Here is a 16578-nt window from a genome sequence, read left to right as displayed (position 1 = left end):
AGAGGACGGCAGGGACCCTGAAAGCCCGAGCCAAAGTCGCAGCAGCGGTAATAGTCAGGGGTGCCTCTTGGCCAGTGTCCCTAGTGCGGTACCGCGGGATTCGACGGGAGTTATCAGGAGGCGGTCAGGGCTGTGGGACGATGTGAGGGGAGGTGGGGGTGGCGAGCCAGCTCCAGAATGGAGTTGCCCACCCCCCGGCACCCCCTACGGACACTGATTCGGCCTTGTCTTGGCCTTTCCCAGGAGACCCCTGTGCGGTGCGGAGGGGGCGGTGGCCCTGGCTCTGACCCGCGCCGGGGGGGTGGGCCATGGCGGAAATCAGCGACCTGGACCGGCAGATCGAGCAGCTGCGGCGCTGCGAGCTCATCAAGGAGAGCGAGGTTAAGGCCCTGTGCGCTAAGGCCAGGTGAGCCCGCTGGCCCCGGGGAAGGGAAGCCCCGCCGCTGTCCAGTAGTTCCGGCCTGGGGCATACCCAACTGAGAACTTTGGGCCTGGTTCATCCTAGAAACTTTTCCAGGGAAAGAACAGAATAGGACCACTTCTCTCGAGGAGCAACCAGACTGTTGGGGGAAGGCAGACCTGGATAAAAATACTTAAAGTATTAGGTGATGTGTTTTCAGTGGAGTTAGTTATAGGAAGTACTTAGGAAGCTCAGGGAAACAACCCAATCTGTTGGGGGTACAGAGAAGGCTTCTTGGAGGAACTGAACTTTGGGAGTAGGCCTTGAAGAATAAGATGATGAAAGGGAGTGTCAGCAAGAACAGAAGTTCGAGTCAGAAAAGCTAAAGATTCTGTGGTTTATGAAATTCTTTTAATTCCAAGACCATCCCTTAAAGTGGGTGGTATTGTCCCCATTTTATGGGTGAGGACTCTCATGTTCAGAGTCAACCAGCAAGGAATGCAGTCTGAAGCCAGTTCTCCGTGTCCTGTCCCTTTTCAGGCCATAATGCAAGAAGGTGGATTTGAATCACTCATATTCAGTGTGGGAGCCTCAGAAATGGTAGCAAATAAGCATGATATGAAGAGAGGCCCAACTCAAGAGTTCTGTGGGAAGTAGGATGATGTAGTGGTAAAGAGGCCAGACTTTGGAATGCGATGGCTGTAGGTTAGAATCTGCCACTTACTAGCTGTATTGGTGATCTTGAGGTCTCAGAAACTGTTTCTTTACCAAAAAGTAGGAATAATAGTACTTAATAAGATGGTTGTGGAGAGTCAGTAAGTTGGTGCTTGGGATGAGCTCAGCATAGTTTTTTGGTACCGTATAAGACCTTGACACTCCTTACATGTTATTACTGTGTAAGAAGAGGGCAGTGCTGTCATCAGAGAAGGCTTCTAAGAGAAGGTAGCCTTCAAAGATGAAAATAATTTGGATAGGTGATGAGAGCAGTGCCAGTGAGCAATGCATTCCAAGCAGGATGAGAGTAGGTGAAAGCCCTGAGATGTGTGGACAACAGTGAGGATACCAGTTACCTGCCTCTTTTGAGGGGCTGTTTGACTGTGGCTTCCACCAAGCTGGAGAACTTGTGGGAGAAAAGCCAGCAGAACTACCCTATATTTATTGAACAACGCAGCTAGTCTGGCCTTGTACTGGCAAAGAATTTATATCCATTTCCTCCCTACAGTAATCTTGTGAGGTTGGAATTGTTTGCTCCGTTTTACATAACAGGAAGCCATGACTCCTAGAGGCCTAGTGACTTGACAGGTCACCCAGAGAGAAAGTGGCAGAACTGGGCTCTGAACTTGTGGCCATCAGGTTATTTGCTTGGCCCCACACAGACAGACCCATAGCAGCCAGACAAAGCCTACAGAGGTTTGGAGAATAGGCAAAGCTTTTAAAATGCTTGTCTATGGCTCTCACATGTTTTGCCTGCTTTCTCAGTCTTGACTGACATTCTTAGAGACTTAAACGAATTGCTGTCTGGCTCTATTCTTTATGTCATGATAAAAGTCCCCCCATAGGTCCTGGACCAATTTGGTGGTGGTGATAGCTAATGCTTAGATAGCATGGTGGAGTTTCCAGGAGAATGTCTTGCCCATGGTCTCACATTAGTTAGAGGGGAGGTTAGTTTTGGCTCCAGGTCTTTTTCTATACTCCATGCTCATGGACAGCCAGGCAGAGACATTAAAACTGTGTGAGAGGCAGCAGGGAGCTACGGAGGACTGAGGGGTAGGAGGATCCTGCCAAGTTGAAAGTGAGATAGATTTAGGAGGTCCTAGACTGAGGCCTGAGTTGGCCACTGTCATCCCAGGCCCATACTGAAGAAGGGCCAACTCTAGCACCTAGCCACTCACCAGGGGCCCAGGCCAAGGCTGGTAGTGTCAGGAGCTTTGGCTTGCTCAGAGGGTATATAGACTCAAACTCTTTGAACTACAGAGGCCTGAAGGTGTGAGCTGAACTTGCTCCTATTGAAAAGTTAGCATGTTCAAAGAGCAGAGGGTTTTGAATCAGGTGGTCTTCAAGGTGAACCCTAGCTTTGTCACATATAAACAATATGACCCTGGTCAAGTTACTTTACTTCTTCAAGTCTTTGAAATCACTATGGAGCTCAAATGAGATTCCACACATCCTAGGGCAGGCCTTGGTACTTTGATAAGCACTTGGTAAAGGCAGTGTTAGTTGCGGAAGTAAAGGTGAGCAAGCGCAAGCCCTGAGGGCGCTGGTGATGTGCAGCAAGTGACAGAGCTGGGGCGGGACCATGCTGGGGCCCTGTTAACACTGAGGTGGGGTTTTCACCCAGAGTCTGGAAGGGGCTGGCTTAAATTCTCAGGAAGTTGGGCTCCTGGGTTCGAATTCAGACACTCTCCAGCTTTGTGACCTTGATCCTGCTGCTTTTTTCTCTGAGTCTCGGTTTCTTTATCTGTCAGATGAGAAGAACCTTCTCAACTCAGTTGGAAAGTTCACTGTAAGCAGTTGATGTGGAGGGATGTTCAACACAAGATAGGTGGGAGAGCCTGGTTGCTGCATGGCCCCTGGAGCTTCCTTTGTCATGCAGAGTACCGTGAGGGACCTATAGAAAACCATGAGCTCACAGAGCCCTAGTCTAGTGGGAGAAGAGTAAGGAGACGCAGAAGACTGAGGGCTAAGCAGGTACCTGGGCCAAATCAGAGTAGCTTATAAAAGCCAAATCCTGGAGCCAGAAGGCCTTGGTTCAAGTCTCATCTGTATGACTGAGGCCATTTTTTTCATCTGAGCAGTAGGAATCATCACAGTGCCTGCCTTTGAAGGTGGTGATTTGATTGCATGCGTCATTCTTGCAGAGCCTACAACCCTGGCACATGGTGTCAGGAACGTGTTCCAGCAGCCCTGGAACATAGAATGTTCACTGCTGCAAAGGATCTGGAAATAGAATACTACTTAATTGGTTGTCTATACCTGACAGTAGTTTTATGTCATGCTTATTCAAGTAGAAGTAGGCTGCAGTGCAAGGAAAGATGAAAGAACCAAGTTCTCACTTCCTCTAACTAAATAATGAAAAAGTAGCAACAGTGTATCACTTTGAAGATTACATTGATGACCAGCCTCCCTAGGGCACCCCCCTGTACCTTTGGACAGCCTGAGAGAAACACTCAAAGACTCCTGTGATGGGTAGAGAGAGACTGTAAGAGCTCAGCCAAGGGCACCGTCTAAGGCTTAGGACACAGCAGGAGTAGAGGGCTCTGAGTGCAAGATATTTCCTGGGAGTGCTGGATGTGTGCAAGAGCAGCGGAGAGGGTCAAGGCTGGGAAAGTAACCGCCTACTTGGAAAGGCTTTGAAAGCTGGAACAAAAGCTTAGGTTTTGGCCTTTTGGCAGCAGGGAGCTACAGAGGGGTGTTAAGCAGTGGTCAGCTTATCCTGGGGAAATTGCACGCCTTGCTCCTGCCCCCTAGAGGTTCAAGGGCCACCTCATATCCTCCCCTCCCCTCCCCTGAAAAAAGGTCAGGAATTGGGCTGGGCTGGCCTGGCTGTGGTGACCCTGGTCTTCTGTCTCTAGAGAGATCTTGGTAGAAGAGAGCAACGTGCAGAGGGTGGACTCGCCAGTCACAGTGAGTACCCTCTGTCCTTCCAGAGCCTAGCTTGATCTTTCAGGCACATGAACATTCCTCATAGTCTTGTGGGCTCCAGAGATCTACCCGTTATCCTTGGGAATCTCACTATAAGAAATAGGTGTTATAGGGAGGGTCTCTTAATTTTTTGGAGGAATATTCTTGGCCAGGGCAGAAGGACTCTTAATTTGGTGAGTGATTCTATTCCACATGTTTCTACGTGTTCTGTATTATTAGTTACTTTACTGAAGGGAGTAAGGCGAGGAAGGGGTCAGGTCTTCCAGGAGCTGTAGGTCTGGCTGGAAAGACCTGGCTCTGGCCCTTGCCCACAGAACAGTTGGCACTCAGTGTGGGATGGAGATCAATTCCAGACCATGCTAACTTGGGGTGGGAGAGATTTTGAGAAATAGAGGCTTAGACAAAAGTGATAGGGATCTACTGAAACGGTGGGTGATTTGAAGATAGCCCCTAGGAGCGAAGGCTTTTGGACTGTGAGTTCCCACCCACCTTCTCACTTCCCAGGTATGCGGTGACATCCATGGACAATTCTATGACCTCAAGGAGCTGTTCAGAGTGAGTGTGGGTAAACATTGGGGAAGGTGACCAGGGGGGTGACTGGAAGACCCTTTTGAGAGAGAAAGCTTTGAATATGGTGAGTGGAGTAGGGGCATAAGGCCTCTAGTTAGGTGTTTGATGGGCCTTTTGTGAAAGAAGGGCTTCAACTTGACTGGAAATGGGCCACCACAGTGGGTAGGGAACAGTTTAGGACCAAGCAGAAGTTTCTCCCCCCAGGTGGGTGGCGACGTCCCTGAGACCAACTACCTCTTCATGGGGGACTTTGTGGATCGTGGTTTCTACAGCGTTGAAACGTTCCTCCTGCTGCTGGCACTTAAGGTGGGAACTGCTGGCTTTTGGAGCCCAAACCCGGGCTACCTCAGGCCTTACCTGTCTGCATCCTTTCCACCCTCCTCTCCTGCTCTGTCCACCCCCAACTCTGAGCTGTGCTGCTGGTGCTGACAGATTCTGTTTGGCAGCGGTGGTCAGAGAAGCTTTCTTTGACTCGGGGGCATCTGGTTGGGTCCCTAGAGGATGAGGTCAGAGGGGTGGCGTCATAGAGTGGGGAGCAGAGGCGTACTACGTTCAGAAAGTGGTGAGAGTTGAGTTCAGTTGGATACAGCATCCACTGGTTGGAGACAGGTGGTAAAGGGCCAGATGACAAAGTGCCTTTAATATCTTGCCAAGGACTCGGTCTCTACCTGGTGGGTGAAAGAGGAGCCATTAGGTTTGTAGTTGATGAGATGGGGGAGGGGCCAGCTTTGTATCCTCTGGAGGAGGGACTGGGAGCCTATGAGGTGAGCGCAACATTGTTCAGGTGAGAGATGACATGAATCCGGGCCAGGGTGGTGGTGATGAGGATGGAGTGGGACTGGCAGATGTGAGGAGATCAAGGAGGGAGAGAGAGAGCCTAGACTCCAGCCGTGCCTTGGTGCTTACCTCCAGGTTCGCTATCCTGACCGAATCACCCTGATACGGGGCAACCATGAGAGCCGTCAGATCACCCAGGTCTACGGCTTCTATGATGAGTGCCTGCGCAAATATGGCTCAGTGACCGTGTGGCGCTACTGCACTGAGATCTTTGACTACCTCAGCCTGTCAGCTATCATTGATGGCAAGGTAGGCTGGCCGCAGGGCTCCATAGGGATGAGAGGGATGGGGGAGAGACTGGGCCTGAGCCTCCCTTCCCTCCTATCTTGCTCCCCCGCTGTAGATCTTCTGCGTGCACGGGGGCCTCTCCCCTTCCATCCAGACCCTGGACCAGATCCGGACAATTGACCGAAAGCAAGAGGTGCCTCACGACGGGCCCATGTGTGACCTGCTCTGGTCTGACCCTGAAGGTGAGGGCAGACAGGTGGGGCAGGGGCAGCTGGGCTTTACCCTTAGCTTGGCAAGAGACCGAGGGGGTTCCTTCGGTTAAAGCGAGTACCTTGAGCAGAGCAGGCTGGTTTCCACTCAAGTCTATGCTTGACCTTCGGACAGCTGGCACTGTTGATCGGGAGCATGGGTAGCTGGTGCTTTGAGCCCAGAGAGGGAATTGGGGCCTGTATATCAGAGATGTTAAGGACAAAATCATTGGCTTCCTCGCTGTGAAGGGGCTTCTGCAGAGGTCATATGCTTGGAATGACAGACCTTTGAGAACCCCTCATTTTGTGGGGTTCCCCAGCTAATGGGGAACAGAGCTGAGATTGAAAGCCAAGTCTCCCAGGCATCACTCCAGGGCTCGCGCTGTCTGCCACACTTGACTGCCCTGTTACCATTCCCAGAGCAGCCCTTGTTCACACGTGCTGTACCAGTGTGGTTCTTACAAGCATCTCCTTTCACTCTCGTGTGTACCTGCATCAGGAATGTCTGCCTTCGGAGCTTATCTGCTTCAACATTTGTTGTCCTGTCCCCCAAGACCCCCAGAACACATTCGAACCTTGTGCTCTTGCCCCACAGGCCCAAATGGGGGAGGGAAACAGGATATTTTCCTTCAAAGGGCAGTGGGCAACCAGAGAAGGCCTTGAAGACACCCTCTCCCCATCTGTACCTTCATTTGCCTCAGACACAACAGGCTGGGGCGTGAGCCCCCGTGGAGCTGGCTACCTATTTGGCAGTGATGTGGTGGCCCAGTTCAATGCAGCCAACGACATTGACATGATCTGTCGTGCCCACCAACTGGTGATGGAAGGTTACAAGTGGCACTTCAATGAGACTGTGCTCACTGTGTGGTCAGCACCCAACTACTGCTACCGGTGAGCTGCCTGGGCCAGGAGGGGGTGGGGATCTAGGCTGATACACTCTAACTGCCGCCCTCCGACTTCCAGCTGTGGGAACGTGGCAGCCATCTTGGAGCTAGATGAGCATCTCCAGAAAGATTTTATCATCTTCGAGGCCGCTCCTCAAGAGACACGGGGCATCCCCTCCAAGAAGCCCGTGGCTGACTACTTCCTGTGACCCCTTTGGCCCCTGTCCCCCTCCAGCCCCTCTGGCCCTTGGACCACTGTGACTGCCCTCTTCAGACAGAGGCTGGGCATTGGGGGGCTGTCCCCGGCTCTGCTCTCCCCACAAAGAGGGCACTTTGAGGGTGAGGACTTTCTCTGGAGAGGCTCAGAGCCTCAGCTCCATGCTCCTCCTCTCCCTTCTCCCCACTTGAACCATGAAGTTTCCAAGAATTTTTTTGGTTTTTTTTTTCCTTTTTTTGTTTGTTTTTAGATAAAAATTTTGAGAAAAAGAAAAAAATTCTAATAAAAGAAGAAAAATGGTATTTGGGTTTGTGTCATATTTGGGAATGAGCAGCGATGCTGGCCTGGGTCCTGGCATGGACATCAGGGCTTTGACTGCCCCAGAAGCCTAATCTCTTCAGGAAGATGAGGCTCAAGCCAGTCAACTTGCCCAGAGTCCTGGTCCCCATTCACTGACAGTGACTGCTCTTGAGGGCTTTGAGTGCTAAGTGGAGGGCTGGGTTCTTAGAAGTGGCTCTATTTAATTCTCAAAACAATGCCTGTCAGGTCATTGATTCCCCATTTTCCTGAAGACAGGCCCAGAGCAGGTGGGTTTACATGCACAGCGTCAAGCAGATAGAAATGACAAGTCTAGATTTGGCCAGGGTCTCCCCACAAAACCTTTGCTCATCCAGCCCCCTCCCAGGATCAAACACCATTAGCCCAATGTTTCCAGAGCACTGATGTCTTTTGAATTTTATTAACAAAAATACTCTGGTCCTGAGAACAAACTGGTGTGGCTCTCACTGGGGTAAGGGGTTTGATTGGCTGAGCCCAAGGATGAGGCCTAGGAGTTGCCAGTGCTGTTCTGAGGCCCCATTTGGCCAGGTAGAGCCTCCCTCCATTCACACAGAGGTGAGATTCGAGAGGCGAGGCGGGAAGGGGAAGCTGGCCCCATCTGGACTCCCAGCAGCTTAGCCTGAGCTTTGAAGCCAGAGCGGGGTGGGAGTGAAATCAAAGTGTGAAGTGGGGTAGGGGAGGCCCAACGCAGCCATTTGGTGTGGGGGATGGGGCCAGTGGAAGTAAGGGGTACAGGCCTGGGGGAAGGGAAGTGGAAATTTGTGGTGGAGGACAGGGAAGCAGAGGGTCCAACAATGGCTCAGAACATTGGTTTAGAGCCCACATCCAGGCAGGCCCCAGGCCCAGGGTAGGACAGGGAGAAGGGGCCCCCTTGGAGGAAGTGCGAGGCAAAGGGTGCTGGAGGCACCGCTGCTGGGTATCCTGAGCCTCCTGGGCCAGAATGCAGGTCCAGGAATGCGGCTGAGTAGGGGGCTGAGCGTCCAGAGTCTGGAGCCTCAGGGAAGCTGGGGTTCCTGAAGTGGAGAAAGGTGTCAGAAAAGGGAGAGGGACTCCAGCCTAGAAGAGCCCAGGTCTGTGCCCTTGTCCCGCTTACCTTGTTGGAAGGTGACTGGGGGCCCCATGGAAAGCTGCAGGGTGCAGAAGGTAGGCCTCAGCACTGGGGCCACCACATGGAGGAGCTGGGGCAGGAGCAGCTTCCTGGGGTTCTGGGGCCTGCTCTGGCTCTGACTCACGAATGTCCCCACCCAATGTGGAATCACAGGGACCACCTGGTGCATCTGGGGAGGCAGAAGAGATAGGTCGGGCTGAGGAGAATCAGCATCTCAGGCTTGGCTGCATTACCAATAGGACTACACTCACCTCCACTCCCATAGGCTTCTGTGGCTACTGGCTCTGGGCCCCGCAGTTTCCTCTTCACACGGGCATCTCGCTCCCTGGGGAATATGATGATGATGATGATGATGATGATGATGATGATGATGATGATGATAGCACTTACCAGGTGCTAGGCATTCCCCCTCCCAGGGACCCTATCAGGTAGGTGCCATTATTATACCCATTTTACAGATGGAGGAACTGAAAGCCAGATAATTAAATGACTAGAAAACAGAGCTGGGATTTATTCCCCACTTAAAACTTTCTCATGATTTCCTATTGCATTTAGAATCAATGGAAACTTCTTCCCAAGCTCCCGGGCTCATCCCACCTTGTTCGCTCTGACCGTCCCCACGAGCTGCCTTCCAGCTCCCTCTTCCGTCTTTTCACCTGCCTAATTCATCCTTCTTGTCTCCATCCAGGCATAACTTCCTCAAGGATATACTCTGACCTCCCACAGAACCACATGCCTTCCCTGATAACATTGGTCAACAGTTACACTGTTACATTTGTTAGGGTGACCTTTTGATTAATGTATGTTTCCTTTGCAAGGGCCAGCCCTGAGGGGGTTGTATTCCGAATAGAAGCCAAAGTCCTAACCAAACCTTTAGTGTCTAACATAATCTGGCTCCCCATTACCTCTCTCACCACTCCAGCCACACCACAGGTATGCTCCCACCTCATGCTGTTCCCAGATATTCACATGGCTCCCTCCCACAATTCCTTCAGGTCTTTTCTCAAATGTGCCTTCTCGGTGAAGCCTTTCCAGGCCTCTTATCTAATAAGTAACTCACTCGTTTTTCCTATCTTCCTTCCTGATTTATTTCTTATATCTTTAGAATTTATTTCTAATGTATATTATTTCTCTCATTTAGTTGTCTACTCTGCCCACCAGAGTATCAGTTCCATGAAGGCAGGACATCAATTTATTCTGTTTACCGATGTATCTCCAGTGCCTAGAACTGTGCTTGGCACATAACAGATACTAGATAAGCATTCGTCGAATCAGTGAATAAAAGTTTTTACTTACCATTATGTTCCTGGCGTCAAGCACAGTGCCTGGCACATACTGGTTGATTGATAAACATTTGTTGAATGAACGAGTAAATGAATGAACGATACCAACCTCTTACAGTTTCTGCCATTCTCCCGGAAACCTTTGGCAAAGGGGTTGGCTGCAATCTTCAGTTGTGTGATCTGGGGGCACACATCCAGAGTCAAAGCTCCTGTAGCCTGGATAGGGTATTGCCACCTCCTCAAGCAGGGGCACTCACCTGTGGGTTCTGGTAGGCTGTCACGGAGATGAACATGGTCTCAGGAAAGCGGAAGGAGGCGACACCCCCCCAGTGTTGGCTGCAAAGCTGGGCGGCTTGCACCAGGTGTACTCGGGGCTGATACTTGTGCATGGAGTGCAAGATTAGCTGGGAAGGAAGAAACAGGCGTGACCCCCTGCCCTGGGCCCCACCCCCCAGCCTCCACTCTAGGGTCCCAGCCTGGGCCTCACGTGGCCGTGGGGGTCCAGTGTGCTGTTGGTGAGCTTGACACGATGGAAAGACACAGGCTGCCGCATCCAGTGAGCACCAGTGGCAGGAGAGTCAGGGTGAATGTAGACTCGGTCAGGCAGGCGGGGCTCTGCCTTGCCACTGGGCTCCCAGCGCTGGCCCTGCCAGCGGTAGCGAGCTCCGTCCACTGGCACCACATCCAGAAGGAACAGGTAGCGGGCCTCGGGATCCAGACCGGTGACTGATACTCGGCAAGCAGGGAACATGCGCCTGGATGGGAGAGAGGATGGGAGAGGCCTGGAGCTACCCACTGGCCAGAGGCGGGCACAGAACAGGCAAGGGAGCAGAGCCACCAGCTCATGGAATTCTGTTATAGAACATTCAAGGTGGAGGTAGAACTGAGGTCAGGGTCTGGAAGGTTGTTTTATCTCATTTTACAGGTAGGAAACAGGACAGATCTGATCAGGGTCACACAGCAGGATGGAGCAGAGCTTGGACTCCTAACTCCTGGCCCTTCAAACTCCATTTGCAGAAGCACAGATGACACACTTTTCTCCAGGAAATCTTGCCAGGAGCCTTCTTGCTCTCCACCCTGGTCTCCTCACCTGATCTCCAGCACCAGAATCTACAGCTGCTGGACAAACTTGCTTCAGACAAAAAAAATGTTCTGCCTTCAGTGGGGCAGAAGACTCACCATGCTAGGGCCTGAGCTCCTGGCCTAGATAAAGACCCCCAACAAGACCATACACTGACCATATCCCTGCCTCCAGGGTGACCCCGGACCTAGTCCCATACTGACAAACCCTAACTCTGATCCTAACCAGATTTCTCTGATTCTGGTCACTGTCTGGCCTTTGACCATAGTCATTGTTTAAACCCCTGCAGACTGACCCCTTGATCTAGGCCACATACTAACCTATAATCCTTCCAGACTTTCTGACCCAGCCACAGACTCAACATACTGACCCTCAACCCTTGCCACAGCATGACCCCTGATCTAGTCACCGTGTAACCCCTGACCCAGGCCACAATCACATTCTGAACTTAGAGCTAGAGCCCCCCTCTAGAAACACCCAATCCTAGCCCCATCACCAGGAACTCTGCCTTTTCCAAGAGACCCCCACCAGGAACATGCTGAGTCCTCTGACCCTGCCCAGCCCCCTCACCTCCCAGCTTTGGTGATGATCATCTCTGTTCCAACGGAATTGAACTCTTTCCACAGTTCCCGATTCTCCAGGCTCAGGCTGACTCCAGGGAGTGAATGAAGGGCCTCTGCGGCTGCAGGGGCCGGCTCAGTGCCCAGGGCTGGGGGAAGAGGGGGCAGAGGTGGGGGAGCGGCCAGAGTGTGGGGAGTAGCCTCAATCCCGGAGAGGAAGCAATCCAGTTTGGGACTGTTCAGATCTGGAGATAGGGGGAGAATGACTAGGCAGCCCAAGGCCACAGCACCCCCCTCCCCCAATTCCTACACAAGAGCTCATCCCAAAGCTCACCGGGGTAGCAGTACCCTTCTGCTAGGGCAGGCGGGAAGCTGGAATCGGCCCCTGGCTGAGGGGGCCCAAGGCGGTAGCTGGTCCCCAGAGAGGGGTACAACTCTTGTGGATGGTACATGGAGTAGTCTTGTCTGGCCTCAGGTCACACTGCCTAGAGTCCCTCGGTGCTAAGAAATGCCCCCTTTATAGCTCACAGCTCAGCCCCTTCCAGACCCAGGATCACAGCCCCTCCCTCTTTGGGGCCCTGGAGTTGGGCTGGGGTGGAGACCCCTGGGGCCTGGAAGGGGTCCAAGAGGGGGCCGGATACCTGGGTACCCTCCCCTTCTTCCCTCCCCTCCAGGCTTCATAAGCCTCAACCCCCTGCCCCCTCATTACATAATTAACTCCTCGGCCTGATTGATCCCCAGGGCTTGGACAGAGATGCAGTTTGGCGCTTCCGGCCAGCTGGTCCCCTTTCCCACGGGGGGAGCCCCGGCTAGGGATAAGCTACTGAGGGGCGGGGCCTGGAACCTGGGATGGAGCCTGGAGTCCTGGGGCAGACCTTGCTACCCCACATTTTTCTGGCAGGTGACCTCTCCCCACCCACTACCCTTCACTTGGAGGATGGGGCTTGGAGGAACGAAGCATGACTGAAGGAAAAGAGCAGAGATAGAGGGAGGCAGCCTGAGCCTATTGTTACGCTGGGCACCGGAGTCCACAGCTGAGGGCTGAAACAAGGAGTCTTTTCTGGTTCCCATTCTGAAAAACCTCCCCCGCTCATCCAAGTCTCAAAAGTTCAGAGGTTCCCCACAGCTCTACAGTCCCTGACTGGAGGGCAACCTGGGTTTCCCAGAAGGTCCCGTGCTGGAGAACCCTTGGAACTACACTTCCCAGCAGGCCCAGCGTCCACTTTGGCGCAGAGACAGATGCCGCTGGGACTGCTGGAAGTTGTAGTCGGAAGGAGGGCAGCAAACCGGTTGCCTCCCAGGAGAGCTGCCCCCGGGCTGTAGCAAAATGCTAAGGCTGAGAAGATACAGATCCGCCGAGGTCATGGCCCAGGGACCCAGAGTGGGCTGGGCAATCATGGGGCAGTGAGACCTGTCCTGGACCCTAGAGAAGATGGCTGAAGCCAGGCCCAGGAGTGCAGGCTCCCTCCCACCTGCCCCACTGGGGCTCAGAAGATAACAGGTCTACAGAGGCAGGAATATGCATTTGGGCCCCCACTTCCCGATTCCACATGAGCCTGGGGCTGTCTCCACTCCATCGCTTTATTATGTACAAACGCTACAGAACAAGGGGAGCAGACACGAGTGCGGTGAGAGTGGCCCGGTGGAAGGCGTTCACAGGGCAGATGGTGCACTGGGGCTAAGAGAGCAGCACACGGGTCATATCTATAGGATAGGCGGGGCAGGAATAGGTTAAAAAACGAGATCCAAGCCAGCCAGATCGCAGGGCGGTGCGGGGGTGTTGTCCACCTTCTGATTTTCCCCCAAGGTCACAGTGCATGCAATAAAATATATGTACAGGAGCTGGATCCTTCCTCTGCAGGGGGTCTGGGTCCAGAGCTCCCTTCCAGCGGATTTCGCCCTTCGAAAGCCAGTGGCGCCCCCTGGCGGCCAGGCCGGGCTGGAGCCACATGCGGCAAGAGCGCGGGTCAGTCCCAGCCGTTGTCTTTGATCATGTGGTTAAGTTCAATGATGTACTTCCCCTCTTTGTACTTCTGGCTGCTCTCGAAGGCCTGTTCCTGAAAGGAGGGAAGAGGCTGACATCCCTGGAGCAAGGGCCTTAACAGGGATAGGGGCTGGGGCATGGATATGATTGGCTGCATTTCACATGTGAGAAAACTGTCACCCAGAGAAACCAAGCCACCTGCCCACAGACACAGAGCTAAGAGGGTGGGCCGAATTTCTCACGAAAGAATTCACTTTTAAAGTACTATTGTTGGCTCCAACAATGAGAACATGGAAGTTTCTACAAGATTCAGGAATTACAAATTGGTAGCCTGAGGGCCAGTTTTGGCCTACACGTGTGTTTTGTCTGGCCAACAGAGTTTAATAAAAATAACTTTGAAATACTAAAATATAGACAGGCCATGTGCACTCTGGTTTGTCACAGAATGCTCCTCCCCCATGAATGTCTCCCCTTTTGCAGACCCACAGTATCTGCTTGGCCCTGCAAGCATTTGTTTTTGACCTCTACATTAGGCCACCTCTTTATTTCACAGAGGTCCAGAGAGGCCAAGCCACCCGTCCAAGGACACAAAGCAAATCTGTGGTAGGGCTAGGGATGAACTCAAGGTAAAGGCTGACTGCCTGTTTCTGCCTGTGGCAGCCACATAGCAGAGGTACCACAGCTCCAAAAGGCTGCAGTTTCCCAAGAGCATCTTTTTTTTTTTTTTTGCTGCATCTATTCTGATCCCCATAACAATCTTGGGTGCTGGGTGGTGGCTTTATTCTCCACTGCCGGATAAGGAAATTCGACTCAGGTAGTGAAATCAGACGCTGGACAGCAGCACTGGCAACAAGGACCTTGGAAAAGGAGGCTCATGGACCTAAACTCCATGTTGCTACGGGGTCTTGGGCAACTTCTCTGATCCTCTGAATGGCAACAGAAGCTGGGGTTAAGGGTTTGGAGTTAAAAAACAAAACAAATGTAGGATTCTGGTCCCTATTTTGTTATTTACTCGTGTGTGTGACCTTGGGCGAGTTACCTAACATCTCTGGGCCTTCCTTTCTTCTGTAAAGTGGAGATAATAGCAGACTCTACCTACAGGATTGTCGTAATGATTAAATGAGATAATATATGCCAAGCACATAACAGTACATGGCAACAGCATTCATAAATGGTAATTCTGATTATATACTTATATCTAAAATGGGGATGCTTGTGCCTGTGAGGAGAGGGATGGGTTAAGAGAAAAATTCTAAAAGCCCTAGTGGGATGTGAGAGAAGAAAACATGGTCAGGGGATGAAAAGACAGTTAGTTTAACTTGTGTGAGCTGGACCTATGTATGCTGGAAGATTGCCAGATGGCTGCTTGCTATGTGAGGTCAGGTCAAAGGCTAGCCTGGGGTCAGAGGTCACTGACTCACATATTTCCAGCCCAAAGTGGTCTTGCAGTTCTCGCAGTGGATGTCAGCAACAGCATGAAGGCCCGTCAGCAGCACCCGCTCCTCGGCTGGCCCACAGCCAACGTTCACCCTGTAGGGATATGAGGACAGTCCCGGGGAGGGTCCCACCATCACAAAGGCCCCGTCTATCCAACTGTGTCTGTCCTTAGCATCTAAGAGAAGGGTGATCATAACCTGCTTGAACCAGGGGACTCTTGGAGTCTCAGCATGATGCCAGGGGTACCACAGGTCAAAATAGAGGTTGGGGAAAGAAAGAAGGGAGGCTGAATACTCACACAGAATTGAAGAGGTAGGCACGCCCCTGACTGCCCTGGAAAGACTGAACAGTGGGAGAGAGAGAGGAGGGGGTCAGGGCTGCTAAGCAGCCCCTCTAGCCTCCTATTCCAGTCCCAGCTGTGACCTGGTTACCTTGGAGATGAGGTCGTCGTGGTTGGCCAGGTGAGCGCGGCAGTGGGCACAGCTATACCTCCGGTGACAATCATCCAGGTAGGCCTGAAACGTCTTGGGCTTTGAAATCCGCACCATGGCGGGGGCCGGGGGCAATGGCCCCACACGGGGAGCAGCCCACGGGGAGCAGAGGGAGCCCAGTGCCTGCCGGAAAGGGAGCGAGTGGACTGTCAGGACATGCAGGCACACCCAGAGCCATGGGGACTCTCTCTGTCACACTTGGCTGCCGTCTCCTCTCCCCAGAGCCAGCAGCCTCTCCAGGGGCCAGAGCCATCTCAGTTTTGACTCACTGAAGAGGCCTCAAGTTGTACCAGTGGGGAAACTGAGGCTAGGAGGAGCCCAAGATGAGTCACCCACTTGCTTCTGGCCACACCCCTGCTGAGCTGGCAATTGAAGCTGGAGGAAGGGGCTTTAGAGTAGATGATCTGTCAGTGCTCTGTTTAGCGGCTGCATGGTGGGGTTAGGAATTGGACGGTCTTTAGGATCTGAGCCGCGGGGGGAGGGTTAGGGGCGACTTACTTTAAGGTACAGGGAGTTCACCTGGGGCAAGGGTCCCTCACCTGGAGAAGGCTGGGGGCCTCGCTGAAGATGGAGGGTCACCTAGGAGGGGAGGGGCTCTTACCTGGGGACGTTGAGGCCTTGTCTATGCCGAGGGAGTCTTACCTGCATCGCGGAGCCTTACCTGAGACCCCGGGACTCACCTGGGGTGTAGGGTTGGGGGGCGGGCGCCGGGGGAAGTGAAGGAGCACTTCTTGCTGCCTGAATGAGTCAAAGGTCAGCATCGTTGCTATAGATACAGGTGCTGTCACTACGTCCTCACAAATTACCAAACAGGCGAGGAGTCTTGTCATTTGATTCTTTGAGTTCGTTCTGAGTCATGTGCCAAAAATGACACACTGGTCTCTCACCAGTCATGACTTCTAGTGATCAGATAGCTGGCAGCTTGATTAGTTCCTTCTTCAACGTTATCGAAAGCAAAAAAGAAAAGAAACTGATTCAAGAGTATTGATTCTACACAGTCATTTAGAATTATTCTGTAAAGTAGGAGGAAGGTGATAGAGAGAAGGAACACCTTGACCTTAACAAAGACTTATTCCCAGAAGGATTAAGACCAGCTGCTGCCGCCGCTGCGGCGGGAGGGGGAGGGGGCCGGCCCTTGGTCCCGGCGGTCGCGGTGGCCAATAGGCGCACGTCATGCAAATGAGGGGGCGCGTCACACAGCGGCCAGCGCAATCCTGGGCTACCCTTCCCCCTGCTCCCAGCTCCCGCCTACCCGGAAATGCGGCTGCA

General features: G+C 52.7%; 3 protein-coding genes across 4 annotated transcripts; 1 reads left to right on the top strand and 2 right to left on the bottom strand.

Annotated features, from left to right (window-relative positions):
- PPP4C (protein phosphatase 4 catalytic subunit) lies at window positions 1-7325 on the top strand. Of its 2 annotated transcripts, XM_006914086.1 has the most exons (9): window positions 1-47; window positions 244-406; window positions 3973-4024; window positions 4547-4597; window positions 4817-4918; window positions 5525-5698; window positions 5793-5919; window positions 6627-6816; window positions 6889-7325. In XM_006914086.1, exons 2-9 carry the CDS (start codon window positions 309-311, stop codon window positions 7016-7018), a joined length of 924 nt encoding a protein of 307 aa, XP_006914148.1. In that variant the 5' UTR covers window positions 1-47; window positions 244-308; the 3' UTR covers window positions 7019-7325. The 2 variants fall into 2 exon arrangements, with proteins under 2 accessions (XP_006914148.1, XP_024904169.1); XM_025048401.1 differs by lacking the exon at window positions 4817-4918 and having other exon boundaries at window positions 6889-7230.
- A 44-nt stretch (window positions 7326-7369) lies between these two features.
- On the bottom strand, window positions 7370-11986 carry TBX6 (T-box 6). The gene is made up of 8 exons (XM_006914085.2): window positions 11732-11986; window positions 11408-11642; window positions 10244-10511; window positions 10014-10160; window positions 9866-9936; window positions 8725-8798; window positions 8459-8642; window positions 7370-8378 (listed from the first exon to the last, which is right to left on the bottom strand). Exons 1-8 carry the CDS (start codon window positions 11847-11849, stop codon window positions 8165-8167), a joined length of 1311 nt encoding a protein of 436 aa, XP_006914147.1. The 5' UTR covers window positions 11850-11986; the 3' UTR covers window positions 7370-8164.
- A 973-nt stretch (window positions 11987-12959) lies between these two features.
- YPEL3 (yippee like 3) lies at window positions 12960-16000 on the bottom strand. The gene is made up of 4 exons (XM_015590922.2): window positions 15250-16000; window positions 15117-15160; window positions 14803-14911; window positions 12960-13454 (listed from the first exon to the last, which is right to left on the bottom strand). The coding sequence occupies exons 1-4, from the start codon at window positions 15364-15366 to the stop codon at window positions 13365-13367; spliced, it is 360 nt and encodes a 119-aa protein (XP_015446408.1). The 5' UTR covers window positions 15367-16000; the 3' UTR covers window positions 12960-13364.
- Window positions 16001-16578: the final 578 nt, after the last annotated feature.

This window comes from Pteropus alecto, unplaced genomic scaffold (assembly GCF_000325575.1).
Source record: "Pteropus alecto unplaced genomic scaffold, ASM32557v1 scaffold44, whole genome shotgun sequence".
Lineage (NCBI taxonomy): Eukaryota > Metazoa > Chordata > Mammalia > Chiroptera > Pteropodidae > Pteropus > Pteropus alecto.
Note: the sequence above shows the minus strand (reverse complement) of the source record. Positions and strands in the feature narration are given on the sequence as shown.

Excerpts from the sequence above, each read along its gene's own strand:
- YPEL3 (XM_015590922.2), bottom strand. The coding sequence starts at position 15,366 with ATGGTGCGGATTTCAAAGCCCAAGACGTTTCAGGCCTACCTGGATGAT. Across the intron at positions 15,161-15,249 it reads ACGACGACCTCATCTCCAAG|TCTTTCCAGGGCAGTCAGGG; the intron begins GTAACCAGGTCA and ends CCCACTGTTCAG. Across the intron at positions 14,912-15,116 it reads GCCTACCTCTTCAATTCTGT|GGTGAACGTTGGCTGTGGGC; the intron begins GTGAGTATTCAG and ends ATATCCCTACAG.
- PPP4C (XM_006914086.1), top strand. The coding sequence starts at position 309 with ATGGCGGAAATCAGCGACCTGGACCGGCAGATCGAGCAGCTGCGGCGC. Across the intron at positions 4,598-4,816 it reads ACCTCAAGGAGCTGTTCAGA|GTGGGTGGCGACGTCCCTGA; the intron begins GTGAGTGTGGGT and ends TTCTCCCCCCAG. Across the intron at positions 5,699-5,792 it reads CAGCTATCATTGATGGCAAG|ATCTTCTGCGTGCACGGGGG; the intron begins GTAGGCTGGCCG and ends CCCCCGCTGTAG.
- TBX6 (XM_006914085.2), bottom strand. The coding sequence starts at position 11,849 with ATGTACCATCCACAAGAGTTGTACCCCTCTCTGGGGACCAGCTACCGC. Across the intron at positions 9,937-10,013 it reads CAGCCTACCAGAACCCACAG|ATCACACAACTGAAGATTGC; the intron begins GTGAGTGCCCCT and ends GTGTGCCCCCAG. Across the intron at positions 8,379-8,458 it reads CCCAGTCACCTTCCAACAAG|GAACCCCAGCTTCCCTGAGG; the intron begins GTAAGCGGGACA and ends TCTCCACTTCAG.